At 34.3% G+C, this 14504-nt stretch overlaps 1 protein-coding gene across 1 annotated transcript; it reads left to right on the forward strand.

Moving 5' to 3' along the window:
* The first annotated feature begins 10975 nt into the window (after positions 1-10975).
* Positions 10976-13138, forward strand: LOC131040833 (non-structural maintenance of chromosomes element 4 homolog B-like). Its single transcript, XM_059208860.1, has 6 exons — positions 10976-11151; positions 11242-11316; positions 11407-11732; positions 12092-12311; positions 12744-12832; positions 12962-13138. Exons 1-6 carry the CDS (start codon positions 11082-11084, stop codon positions 13136-13138), a joined length of 957 nt encoding a protein of 318 aa, XP_059064843.1. The 5' UTR covers positions 10976-11081.
* The last annotated feature ends 1366 nt before the right edge of the window (positions 13139-14504 follow it).

Raw genomic sequence — 14504 nt, forward strand, 5'->3', positions numbered from 1 at the left:
GTAAAAGGGATCATACACTTATTGTATGCTCTGCAGATCTTGTCTATAAAGGATTAAAAGATAGATGGGGCAGTCTTTGATACAAAAGGCAAAAGCTTCCACTGATAGAGTGTCTTGGATTGGTTTTCTGCTTTGTGGGCAATCTGCCAGAATCTAGATTTAAGATCAAACCATCGTCTTGTTTGAAGGTTTGTAGTTGACAACAAACCATCGTCTGGAAGGGATCTTTCCGTCTGCATACTGTTTATCCACATACATGCCTGCACAGTTGAATTCTGATTTTGTTTCTTCAATTAACTTTTTCTTCAAAAGTGCTATTTCTTTTTCTTGTGCTTCTGCGTCAGTTGCACTGAGGCCGAAAATATGTAGTTCTGGATTTGGGTTTCATTTCTTCATCTTCCTTGATCTATAAGTGAATGGAACACACCATGTGCCTCTTTTGGCTATTGATGTCATCATAAGCACACTCCTTGACAATCTTCTGGCTAATCTGAGTCAAGGTATCTTGATTTAGACTTTTGCATGGGAGATCCATCTAGTCTTTGGTTTGTCGATTGGTTTGTCTAATGGCTTGGCCACTGGACTATATACAGGAATCTTTGGAAACCTAAATCTGCTCTTGAGTGCTATGGATTCTGCATCATAGATTGGATAATGCTTTTTCAGGTTATCCTGACCTATGATTATGACAAAGTCATCTATTTGACAGTGTGAATTTGAAGTTAAAGACTTCATTGTACATTTCGATTTGGGACTATGGCTTTGTCCTGCGAAGCGATCACCTTGCTATCAAAAGCTATTATATTTTCTGGAGGTTCCCTAAAATTAGATCGAAAGCAGTTCCATTGAGCTAAGGTTGACTCTGCACGTGAATCTAAAGTGTAGGGATTTCATATCTTTTAATGCCTACAGGATGAGCAGAAAGTATACATACTGAACTAGGAGAAGTCATTAGATTTACCTTATGGATTCTTCATAGCCATTTCTTTATCAGATTATTTTTCTTTGTTTATAGCCATTTCCATAACTCCGCTCTGCTTTGTCGGTTTTGAAACCCAATCCTAGTCCTTAGCAGTTTGAGATCTTTGTTGTTGGACTAGGTCGATGAAATGAACATATCTCAGCTGATGCTTCTGCTTTGTGGGGTTGTTTCCATTCCTCATCTTCTGAACGATCAAGAGACTGAAAAGATTGTCTGTTGTCTCATACTCCCTTGCTCTGTTGTCAGGAGGTCATTACTACTACCCATTGGTGCTGGGAATCTTTGCTCCAAATGCTGATGCTGTCTTTGATAGTTCTGTATCTGTAATCCCTCACAATGCTTTTGCAAAGCATTTTCTTCTCTGATCTGTGTGTCGAGTCTTAATTGCAGTGCATTGCAATGGGTTTGCAGAGAATACCTGATTGAATAATATGTGGTAGGAGCATGAGCTTGTTCAGCGGATAGTTCAGCAATACACTGTTACAAGTGTTTGCCATGAGCTTATGTGGCAATGTGTATGCATCCCGAATGATACTCTTGAGATTTCTGCACCAAAATCAAACTCTTCATCTGCTGAATCAGATCGACCAGACAAAGGGTTAGCTTTAGGCAAATAGTGAGCAAGATGATGAAGAACATCATGAATATCATCATTAGAAACATCTGAGATGTCAGATGATTCTCTCTGTGCTTTTGTAGTTATTGTTTCAACTGCTTCACTTAATTGTGATTGTAGTGCTTACAGTGATCCGTGTTTAAAAGTTTAAGACACGTTACATTATATTCTACTTATATATTAAAACTTTTAGATAGTATTCTTTAATCTTTATAATTTTGAAATGTTATTGTGGTGCCGTATCACGAGTGGTTGTGCACAAAACATCATAAAATTTAAATATTAAAATAATTTTTTTGTTATCTCCAAGAAACGTCCTATTTTTTCAAAAAATGATGCACCAGTACCGGTCTCCTTCACTGGTACCTGTAACCGGCTCCTGGCAACTATGGTTTTTTTGTCTATTGACATGAAATTCTGTTAAATACATTACACTCATTTAACATTGCATGCCATCCTTTAACATTACATCATTTAACATTCCATGCATTGTCTAAGGGGATATATAGACATCCTTTTCGGATGTGGAATTAACATTGCATGCCATGCTTGTGGTTGCTACTAGCATAAAATAGATATTTAGAATATGTCTATCTAGAAGACACCAAAGAGATATCAATCTCGAGGTGCTTATCTAACCTATGTAACAAATCCAATATGTATGATATTGATATTCAAATGGGTTGTGGCAATATTTTGTATAGAGGCCCTGGGTTGAAGTTCCAAATTTGCAAATTGAACAAATTGAAATTGTTTTAGTAGTACAAGCTCATTTTTGTAGCGTTGTGATGGTTTTCTGTTCATGGTTTTTTTTCTCATCCTTTCAAGCTTTATTGTCATTACTTTATTGGAAGGTGTACAAGGTAGTTTTAAGTGTTGCATGCCTTTCTGTGGGCATGAAGCATGATGACTGGATTATAGATTATTTCTTATTTAAAATTTCATAGGCTATTGTAGGGTATTAGTTCTGTGGTTCTTCAGCCACACAACTAATCTAATTGAACAAATTGAAATTGTTTTAGTAGTACAAGCTCATTTTTGTAGCGTTGTGATGGTTTTCTGTTTATGGTTTTTTTTCTCATCCTTTCAAGCTTTATCGTCATTACTTTATTGGAAGGTGTACAAGGTAGTGTTAAGTGTTGCATGCCTTTCTGTGGGCATGAAGCTTAATGACTGGATTATAGATTATTTCTTATTTAAAATTTCATAGGCTATTGTAGGGCATTAGTTCTGTGGTTCTTCAGCCATACAACATCTAGTCACTCTCACAGGAAGGAAACTGTGGTGATGAAAAATATTAGTTTTCGTGCTCAAGGTCCTTAATTTGAATATTAAAAAAATATTCATAACTTGACACTGGAATGATAATGTACTTAAATCAATGGAATGTTACGGCAGGTTTTTTAAGTTACTAGTGAGGAGAAACATGTTGGCGTGCTCTCATTATTGAGAAAATGCTGTTTATAATATTCAGTTACAAACTTGGACTTTTTTTTGTCATACTGTCCTGCGATGCAATACAAGTCTTTTTGCTACTCTGAACTTTAGTTACAATAGTTTTGATCTATAGGTTTGTGGTACTAACCATTCGGAGAACTTTTATCTTAAAATTTTAATACTTTTATTTTTTGAAGGTAGAAAAACTATGCTTTCTCTCTCTATATGCAGGCATTGATCTGTTTTGATGTAATTGAGGTAATGATGACATAGATTAGACATGTCAAATTGAGACATTTACATTTTACTGTTTCAGACTTTGACTACCATCAATTTTGGTGTAGATGTGTGAACTTCGAATCTCAAATGTTGGCATATGTATCTTACAGTGAAGGTGAAGGTGAAGGTACATCATGAAGGTCGTGGGAACAATCTGAGCTTCAGATGAGTACCCTAAATGGTAAAACAGCAAAAGATAATTCATCAAAGCTTGTTATACAAAATAAGGCCACGCATCTGCTGCCATTATTAGATTCAAACTGCATTTTGAAGCTACACCACATTCTCTCATTGTTACTCTGGATTGGTGGATGAATTCTAGACACTTGAAAATTCATGATGGCGTATCATATCATCCACCAAACAAAAGGTTCACTACTTTTTGATGTAATGGATCCCATGTTTCAATTGGTAAGGATGGTCGGGTATCATGTCATACACCAAAGGCAAGGTTGTATTCTTGGCTACTGAATCTATTTGTTGTAGCAGTTTGGCTGGAGTTGTTTGGTGTAAATGTGTGTTTGCTTAACATATTATAATCATCTATTTAAAAACGAAGATGCAAATATTCAAGTGACAAATTGTCAAGAGGAAAAAAAATATTGAAGAAATAAATGACTAATTTTTACTGTAAGTATGACAATGGAGATCCACTAACTTAAAAAGTGTATTGGTGACAACATGAAATGCAAAGGACTTGTAATGAAACATGGATTAAAGGACAATTCTAAGATCGAAGATCGTAAATGGCTAAATTTTTCTGTAATGAATAATTATGGATTCTCCGAACACTAAAAGCTTTTGCTTGAAGTGGGTATTTAGTAAGTCATTTAAAGATAACGTGGATTGATTATTTGTTGAAAATTGGTTAAATAAAAATAAAAATCAAAGTGAAAACGTGGGTTAAAAGGGAATTTTTTGTTAATGGAAACATTGGTTAAACTGAAATATTTTTGTAACGTGAATATTCCATATGCTTAAGTAGTATAGGTATTGTATACACAGCCACCATATGTTAAAGAGAATGTTTGAAGAACTACTTAATAGGACTTTTTTATTGAATTGCTACTAGCTTGATTATTTTTCACTCCATTGTTGAAAGCCACTCCCTTTCGGAAGTGCATGGTTATGAATCTAAATGTGTTGTATAACTTGCCTCAGAACAAATGAGCTCTCGTGTTTGCCCTCCAAATAGGTGGATCTATCTAGTTCTCCACTTATTTACTTGCTTGGCAATTTAATGTAGATTCAAGGAAGGAAAAGTTTTGGTTGGTCAATGTTTTACTTTTTTGTTGAGTCTTTTAGATGCACATTGTTAATTTCTTATTTAATTATGAATATATGTTTTTGAATTATAATTTATTTTCTAAAAAGGTTCTCAATATATTACAAATGTTTTAGCTATAGCTTTGTTTTTAGACTTGTATCGAGTTAGATCACATACTTAAACGCCTTATTTTTATTTTTAATTTAAATTCATGAGAAAAATATGGTTAATTGAAAACTTAGCAATAGTGAATTTTTTTTTAGCAATTTCAATAAAAAACATACAATAAAGTAGTAAGATATAATGATATCAAAAGTTTTAATCACATGCAAGTTTAGTGATAACTTGTATTTTAATCTCATTGTTTACTAAGTACTCAACAAAAACATAAGTATCCATGTCAAAGGTAAGATAAATTGTCATACATTAGTTTGTGTATGTTTAAATGTATCGAAGTTAATTTGGAATGTTACAATGTCATGATAAAGAACTAAATCAAAAGCAATTATAAGTGAAAGATAAAAAATTTAATAATATAAAATTACAAATAATTATCATTATGGTAATTAAAAATAAAATTGTATGGCACTCAACAAAAACATAAGTGGACCAGGGAATGTCTCTCGCCCTATGCTGGGCGTTGCTTTTTTTGGTGGTTGTGGTCATGGGTAGTGGCAGTGCTATTGCAGACATACTTGGTGATGGATTTTTGTGGCCCTCGGCTTCGTTGGATTCTCTCTTGGCATCCCCTGTTGGTGGCCATGCCGCCTCCTTGGTGGGTGATGTGGATGCTTCCTTGCGCCCCTTTGCCTCTGTCGTTGGTGGTCTGCAAGGCGTGCAGTTTTTTGGTCTCCCTCTTGCTGTGGTTGTTGATAGAGGCTCTCTTCCGTCTTCACCCAGGCCCTTTGCGTGGGGGTTTCGGGTTGGATCCCCCACGGTTGGTGTTTCTCACCCAGTTTTGGATTTGGAGGTCCTTGCTGCTGTTGTTGGTGATGCTCAGGGTGAAGATGCTTTGCCTAGGCCCTTTGCTGGAAAGCGTAGCTTTGCCCATGTGACTGCATGTGGTTGCCCAACCTTTTAAGGGAGTTTGTCCTCTCCCTTGTGCCAAGACCTCTCTTGTAGTTTGTGGCCGAAAGGTTATGGAGAATGTTGACTTCTATCAATGTAGCGCTCTGGTTTGTAGATTTACTGGGTTTTGTCCTTCCCTCTCGAACCTTCATCACTGGGGGAGTGATTCTTGGAAGCCCCTTGTTTCTTATGGCATTGAGCTTATCACTGGGGGAGTGATTCTTGGAAGCCCCTTGTTTCTTATGGCATTGAGCTTTTCCCTTGTGCTAAGGGGTTTTTTGTGGCCTCCTTTACCTCTACTCATGAGCGTGATTTGATTTTGGGTAAGCTATGGACTTGGGGGGATCACTCCCTCTTTATCAAGCCTTGGACTCCTTTCAACCCCCTTACTGAATCTCTCTATGTTCGTCCGGTTTGGGTCTGCCTCCCCAATCTCCCCCTCCATTTCTGGGAACATTCTTGTTTTGAGGCCATCGGTAACTCCTTTGGCAACTTCTTGAAGGTTGATGATGCCACGTTCTCCATGGGTCATTCTACCTTTTCTCGCCTTTTAATTGATGTTGACATATCTCTGGCCCTCCCTAGGGATGTGGTTCGTATGGTTGGAGATACGCCTTGGACCCAACCGTTGGATTATGAGGGCCTCCCTTTTCGCTGTCGAAGGTGCTTCTCAATGGGTCACCTTGCTTCTGATTGCTCTCTCTCGTCGCAAAGGTGCTGCTAGTTGGTGGAAGGGTGCTACGGAAGACCACTTGACGATTAATGCTCCTTACTGTTGATGAAGGCCTGGTTGATGTTATTGTTGTGGTGGACCCTTCCCCCTTGGTTCTTGCACCCGTTGCTCCTACTCATCACCTTACTCTGCTCTTGGCGTTTGTTCTCTTGCTGCTGCTTCGCTGCAACAGCCTGTTGCCACTCTGCAATAGTAGTCTGGCAGTGACCTTGCAGGGTCTTCCCTGCTTGATTCTTCTTTGAAAGTTCCTAATGATAGTGTTGCCTGGACGGTTGTTTGTCGTAGGCGGAAAGGAAAATCTAACCCCCTTTCCCAAGCCCCACCTGGTCAAGTTCCGAGTTTTTCTCCCCCCTCTTCATTTGGGTTGGGTTGTTGATTGTTTGACAAGTCAGTTTGGCCTGTTTGACTTTGTTCTTTTGGGATTGGCACCCTTGCTTGGTCTTTTTAATTTTGATAGCCTTTGGCTTTGTAAAGGGTTAGCACCCTATTTAACGCTGCTTTTTTAATCAAAAACAAAAACATAAATATCCATGTCAAAGTTTAGATAAATTGTCATACATTAATTTGTGTATGTTTAAATGTATCGAAGTTAATTTGGAATGTTACAATGTCATGATAAAGAGCTAAATCAAAAGCAATTATAAGTGAAAAATAAAAAATTTAATAATAAAAAATTACAAATAATTATCATTATGGCAATTAAAAATAAAATTGTATATTAAACTTCAGTTGTTTTAAAATATTTTAATTGGTGGTGATGAAAAATTTGTAATCTCTAGCTAATAGCATCACCAATAGCAGCACTTCTCATAAGTAAGGAAATATGAGAATTTGTTTACTTAATATTGATAATGTAAACAAGTATATAAATTAGAATGTACCAATTTTTAGTGATACACCACATTAATCGATTTAATATGTACCATAATAGATTTTATATGATTTGAATCAAATATTTATAATATATAATTTAAATATGCCAAATATTGTAATAAAGAAAGAATCTAGTGGATTGAGTATAAAACATTATACGAATGATGGAACGTAATAGATGATAGGGGATTGAACTATACATCTCTATGACATGAATGAATGCTGATGAAGAATATTTTAGAATAAATTGGTGTATTCTAAAAAACAATGCCTCAAAAGTATGTGACATTTTTGCTATGTTATAGGAGTTCTTCATGGATTTTGGATTTTTTTAAAAATTTCACTCATCCTTGTGAATAATGAGGTTATGCTCTTTTGCTTGCTCAACAAATACTTGCCGATTTATTCTTCTTGGAGAATTACAAATTGAAAATTATTAAGGGTTGTTTCATTATAAGGAGGCAAGTTCACCTAAATCAACTTTTGAAAAATGTAGAAAGATAAAAGAAAATAGACAAGGCTTTTAGAACACATTCATTACTCCTTTTAGTGCTTTAAATTCAAGTGCACCACACTTAGTTACTCCTTTAAATGTGCTCTAGAATGAGAAGATTTTGAAGGTTTGTTTGGCTATTTTATTGATGAATAGAACATTTGCATTGAATGTCTTTACATATTGGCACATAGCATTAGATTGAATTGGACATGTTTAATCAACTTAGGATAAGAAGAGAAAGAAGGATAGGAGGCTACATTTGAATTTTGAAAAGGAAGGGGAGTGGTCAAGAACCATGAAAATGCGCCATAGTAATGCAATAATTAGATATGGGTGGTAAACAAGTGTATGGTAGTAGGTGAATGGATATGTGTAATAAACATGAGGTACACACAAATGTATAAAAAGTATGTATGCAAGGATGGTACATGGTTCAATGTATAGGAATATGTGTATATGGATGGATAAAAGACTAGTGGAATGAGCCCATCTTGACAAAATATTATGCAATTTGTTGATATGTGCATGTAAAATGAATTTCCTAAAATTGGGCACAAAACTAAACGAGAAGTGACATGGGTATGGAAAATTTACCATTACATTTTCTCCCCACTTTGAGGTGCATTTAAATCCTAAAATCACAAGAGTTTTAGATTATGTAGCACTCACAAGCATGTAAATTAAATATTTAGACATTGAAGGATACAAAGGTGGATTTATATAAAGTAATGGAACTTGTAGGGCATGATTGTACAATCACGTCCTTTCATATGTATTGCCCATAAAGATTTACAAAATAAAGAAAAAGTGTAGAATGAGTAGCTTATATCTTGCAATGTGAAAATTTAGTACAAAATACTAACTTATCTATTGTATAAGAAATATGAAAATAGGAAATGAGTGAAGTTAGAAAGATTGTGCCAATTTTGAAAATGAGAAATGGCTTTTGGCGTGGAAGCCATAGAATGACATGATGCATGACATGCAAGGTGTGATAATATATATTTTTTAATCATGTTAATGAGATATCATAACACCTACTTCTTCTTGAAAACTTGATCATAGTAACAATAGTAAAATTATATGCTACCCTTTGATTAATTGTATCCATATCATACAAGGAATTAAAGGAGAGGGAAAAACATACCTGAAAGTAAATGTAATGGATAAACTTAAAAGAATAATAATGTAAAGTACTAGCAATATAAATACATCATGTTATAATTATCTACGACAATTAGGATAATAGAGCACAATAAGTACTTATGGATTGGAGATAGGATCTAGGAAGGAGTGTTTACCCCATCACGAGAATTGTGAAATAATGATATGACACTTAATGGACAAAGGCATCCATGTAAGCACATAAGGAACTATGCCACAAAATTGGAATAGAGGCATGCAGTTGAACAAAGGCCTAGAGTTGCAACAAAGGCCTAAAGCCATGACATGTAACAACTAGATTGATAGAGTATAATAAGTACATATGGATTATAATAGGATCTAGGAAAGAGGGTTTATCCCATCATGGTAAATGTGAAATAGTGATATGATCCTTAATAGCCAAAAGCATATGGACATAAGTACATTAGGACCTATGACATGAAGTTGGAACAAAGGCCTAAATACACAAGAAAGGCATGAAGCCATAATAAAAGGGCTAAATCCATGACAAAGGTATAATGTTATAATAAAGACATGGAACCAAAATAATAGGGCTAGCATATTGTAATAGCAAGCACAATTTGTAAAGGAGGAAAAGATGATGGCTCAATGTAAATATTTAACTATGAAGGTGCAATATACAAGAATAGAAGGTGTGAAATCTTTCTATGTAAATGTATGGATGCTAAAGATATGCCAATAAGAATACAAATGGTGGGGGAAAAATGATGCTCCCTAGGTAGAATGATATGACAATGACATTGTAAGATGTAGGGGAGGCATGCTACCCTCTAGAGTGTTTTTATACAAAAAAAATAAAATAACAAGTAATTCTAGTAAGTAGGATGTATCAATATCTAGGCTCAATTTGAAAGCTCTCAAAGAAAAATTCATCAACATATGTTCAATCTAAAGGCTCTAATATTCATGATATGCCAATGTAAGATTAATGCATAGTGTCTTGTAGCAAAGTAGGATTAATATTTAAGTAGGACTTAGGAATGTATGTGTCCCATATGACTTTGATGCAAATTTATGTTCCTTATATAGCTCTAGATTGAAATATTCCAATAATATTCTCTTTGAAGTGCTTATGATTTGTGAGGGAATTGATTATAAATTAATGCATATTAAATGCCTTCAAATACAAAGACAACAATCAATGGTGCAAATGAGTGCCATGTTAGCTCATAATTACTAGTGAAATAAGATAAAGTTGACAAAAATTAAATTTATAATTTTTTTTAATAACCATATAAGCACAACAAATGAATTTTCATTACAATAGTATTGCCTAACGACAAGTACTAATAAATACAATACAAACAAAAACTATTTTACAATTAATACTACGTTAACATAATTAAAACTAACATAATATACTACTTTTACATAGTTATAGTTCTAGAGATGGCAATTTATGAATAAGTGTAAGAGCATGCAACTTCAATCAAGCCATATGGTAACTCCATATTTTAAAATCTCCATTAATGTGCACGCAATATTAAAATCTCCCTACAATCCAATCTTATATGGAATTCATACCTATTAAAGTCCCGAGATTCTCCCAAGGAGCTTTTCAGTCACTAAAATGATTTCAACAGAAAATTGTTAGATCAGGCCGCTCTACTCATTCAATCCAGTATCATGCCATGCCCAAAGCCATCCCGTGGCCCAGAAATGGGTTTAAACAATGAAGGAAAAAAGGTTTTATGAGCATAATCACAAATTAGATCCACATGCGTCTAGAAGGGACATCAGGCACATTGTATTCAGTATACGAAGTACAACACGTTTATTACATAGTCCTTGCAAGTACTGGTATTCATTCTATGTAGTGGGTACTGGTATTCATTCTATGTAGTGGATAAAAGAGAATTAAGAACAATGAAAGGAAAACAAAAACCCAGAGCTTTTAAAACGAAAAAAAACTGGCCAACATTATATCATTCCAGGGTAGTTGTCACCGTGTCACCGCTTTTAAGTAGTGAGCTGTAGAGCTTGTTCAATATAAAAGAACTTCTGTACATTTTTTATAGTAGCAAAAATTGTAGGTCATCTTTCCTCAATGTACCCTCTACTAGATTTGATTTGTATGGTTAATAAGAGAATGAAAGATATTTGATGGGTTTGGTAAATTTTTAGTGTTTGCTGGGAAACGTACAAATGGGAGAATTGGCTTTGTTCCAGAATTTACATTCACAAGCTTCTGTTCCAGAAGTGATATGTCTGGATGGTAGGGTGGCTTGAAGGCCTTAAGTTTAATAGAAATATACACAATTTGAGTTTGTACAACATGGTTGTAATTTTTCTGGTTGTGTTACAGCTGAGGACTATCTTGATGACTTGCCATTGCCTGAATTGCAACAGCTTATTGCTCATGTGAACATCAAGAAAAATAGTCTGGCCTCTTTCTGCCTTATCAATTTCCTATTGTTGTCTTTTTTTTTCCTTTATGTTGTATGAATTTTTATATGCCTAATTTTTGCAGAGTCTGGTCTGGAGGAGCAGATTACAGATGGAGAATTGCTTCTACAGCAAACGGTCTTTTTGCTTAAATGCCTCAAAGAGGAGGAGGAGGAGTACATGGGTATTACTCCTTCAGATTTTATTAATGGTATATTGGAACACTTTGACAAGAGCATTGCCCTGCCTGGAACTGAAGAAGATTGTAATGGGTTTCAAAAGAACATTCCCAAAATTGACTGGGATTCTCTTGGACAAAATGGTGCTCTTATATTTGGTGACATTCATTATGGCTGCCCCACCATGTATGCTGTTTTTCTTCCTTCAATGTCAAAAGAAATGTTGGATTTGGTTTGATTTATTACAGTTGGGTAGAGTCATAGCATTTTGTTTTTGGGTTCAATGTAGCAGGATTTGCTCCTTGGATTTTAGTTTAAAGAGTGTCAAACACCGAAAATCTAGTAGCATACAAACCTCAGATTCTAAATATATTAAACCTGAAGTATTGGATGATTTTGAGTATCCAGTAAGTATCCTCACCTTTTCTGGTTGTTTATTTAATATGAGGTCTTTGACTTCTAATTCTCTATATATCCTCAGTGTTTTTGGTTTTTATGGTTTGAAATGAGTTCATTGATTGCTAAGCATGACTGTATTTCTTCTGCTGTAAAGGCTGCTAAGCCTTGGATTTTATTTGGATGGGTAATTAGGAATTAGAATGTAAGGAGCTTTACAAGGAAAAAAGTACGGACAAAGAGGTCAAAAGACTACACAGAAGATTATTGAAGGAAAAGTGTCTTGTGTTGGACAGACTACTTTTTGAGGATTCATCATTTAGCAGGGCTGTAGAAAACCTTTTTGCATTATCTTTCTTGGTAAGGGATGGCAATGCACAGTTAACCATCAGTGAAAATGGTGACCATGAAATTGGTAAGGCCAAAGGTTATTATTTCTCATCTTTCAATTCTTGTAAGGGCTGAAAAACTTTTACAGTGTCATGAAAAGTTATAAGATATTATTTTCTGTAAATGCACCCACTTAAAGTACCTTGTCAATACTTTTCATTTCAAGTGTGTCAACTTAAACCGTATTACATATGTTTTCCAACCTTTGACGCTTGTGGTTACGAGGTATAAATTGTTTTATCAGTACAATTCTGAATGATTCAGCTTTCAGACTAGGCAATTTCATAAATTATATCCACTCCTGAAGCTGGATAAGACCAACTGTTTGAATACAAATCCAGAATATCTTTTTGACCAAATTCAGATATGTTTTTGTAACGATTAATTCAGAAAATCTTTCAGGCGAAATTCAGTTTGTAATCTGTAATTGAGCCCTTTTGAATTTGCACAATTCCAGTTCCTAGGAATGCTCCAACAGTTGAAGATAGGTCAACAGGCTTTCAAGATACACAGTTTGTATTTCGTCTTGATTACAAAGAATGGAAGGTAATTTAAATCTTAGCAGTAACAATGAGATTTGTTTTTAACCAGTTTAATTTGTGGGTATAACTCTTTACAAGGATGTTTGCATTATTCACATCTTCAAATGGTTTAAGCAACTAATATGCCGTGCAGGAAAAACAGCAGAAAATAGAAAACATTGCAGAAAAAAGAAAGCGGACAGATATAGAATCATCTCTGCAAAATGATGTTAAGGGTATGGAAAGCAATGTTTCAGCAGCAACCCATGAGCTAGAGAAGCGAAGGAAGAAAATAAACCTGAAAATCCTGGCACGTAGAAGAGGAGTTTAAACTGAAGAACTTTAGTTTTCAATGGGTGTACTAATATGCTAATAATCTAGTTCTCAATGGCTGTACATAGTATGCTGATATTTTTCAGTAGTTGTCTTTTCTCATATGTACATTATATCTCCTACACTGTACCCACCTTGATGATCTCTTTATCTACTGTTTAAGGGGCTATTTGGATAAGATTGGTTTCAATCTTGGGTTATCCAATAGTTATAGATGGTTCTTGTTTTTGATGTTTAAGATAGAGATTGGCTGACTGCTGTTTGTCCACCGTGTGTCTGCTAATTTAGCTTTCTTTTAAGGCTTGTCGCATCAGCCCCTGTTTTGACTGCTTTATTATCAAAAACAAAATCCGAAACACTAAATTTGAAGCACTTGAGGAAATACAAAACTTCTCACGAATGGTACATGTATTTGACTGTACTTCTAATAACCGCCACTCTTCTCAATCATTTTTAACTATATTAATGCAGAACCTCTGGTCATTTTCTCATATCGTATATAAGTCATGCAAGAAATTGGGCCTGAGGATGACTCATTAAATCGAAGAGGGTCATAAGTAAACAAATGCAATCAATCAGCAGATTTAACCGCCAAACAAATTACATAGTATGATATTCCAATTTTCATATAATATTTGGTATTTCTAAAATTATGGGATGGTTTATCCAGAGTCAACTTCATAGCTCTGAATTAATTTTATTTAATTTTCATTGTTTAGTTTATGTGTGTGTTTACCTTCAAATAAGAAAGTTTGATTAAAATATTTTTCCTTATTTACTTTATGTATGTGTTTATCTTTAAATAGGAAAATTTAATTAAAATATAAACAATTGAAAAGAAACAATAGGTCAATTAAAGGATAGCTATTTCATATAATATAGCTTTGAATAAAAAAAATAAGACAATTTTTCTGTTCTAGATAGTTTTTTGTTTTTGTTTTTGTTTTTAGAGTCTATTTACCGTCTTTTTGTAATTTTCTATTACATTTCTTCAATAAAAAAATAATTAAAAAAATTGAAACTAAGAAAGTTACAAGAAATCTATTTCATTCTAGAGATGTGATCATTTAGATTTGATTGGGTACACAAATACAAGCTGTTTTACTTTGTGTCAATATATTATACATGGTATTTTCAATCATAATATCAATAATAATAATTTATATTTTTTTCGGATACATAAATGTAAATTGGGATTCAACTTTTGTTGATGATAAAAATTTAACATCTAGATATATGTACCACATTTCGTAGTTAATACTTATATTATTTTGTCTATAGTGTACACGCTAATATAAGGTGTTTATATTGAGTATTATGACTACAAAATTTATCTTAAAGTCGATATGAATATTCTATTGGAC

This window comes from Cryptomeria japonica, chromosome 7 (genome assembly GCF_030272615.1).
Source record: "Cryptomeria japonica chromosome 7, Sugi_1.0, whole genome shotgun sequence".
Lineage (NCBI taxonomy): Eukaryota > Viridiplantae > Streptophyta > Pinopsida > Cupressales > Cupressaceae > Cryptomeria > Cryptomeria japonica.

Bases quoted from the DNA above. Each gene is read 5' to 3' on its own strand.
- LOC131040833 (XM_059208860.1), top strand. From the start codon at position 11,082: ATGGGAGAATTGGCTTTGTTCCAGAATTTACATTCACAAGCTTCTGTT. The intron at 11,317-11,406 runs GTCTGGCCTCTT...TAATTTTTGCAG, and splicing joins TGTGAACATCAAGAAAAATA to AGTCTGGTCTGGAGGAGCAG. The intron at 12,833-12,961 runs GTAATTTAAATC...TATGCCGTGCAG, and splicing joins TTGATTACAAAGAATGGAAG to GAAAAACAGCAGAAAATAGA.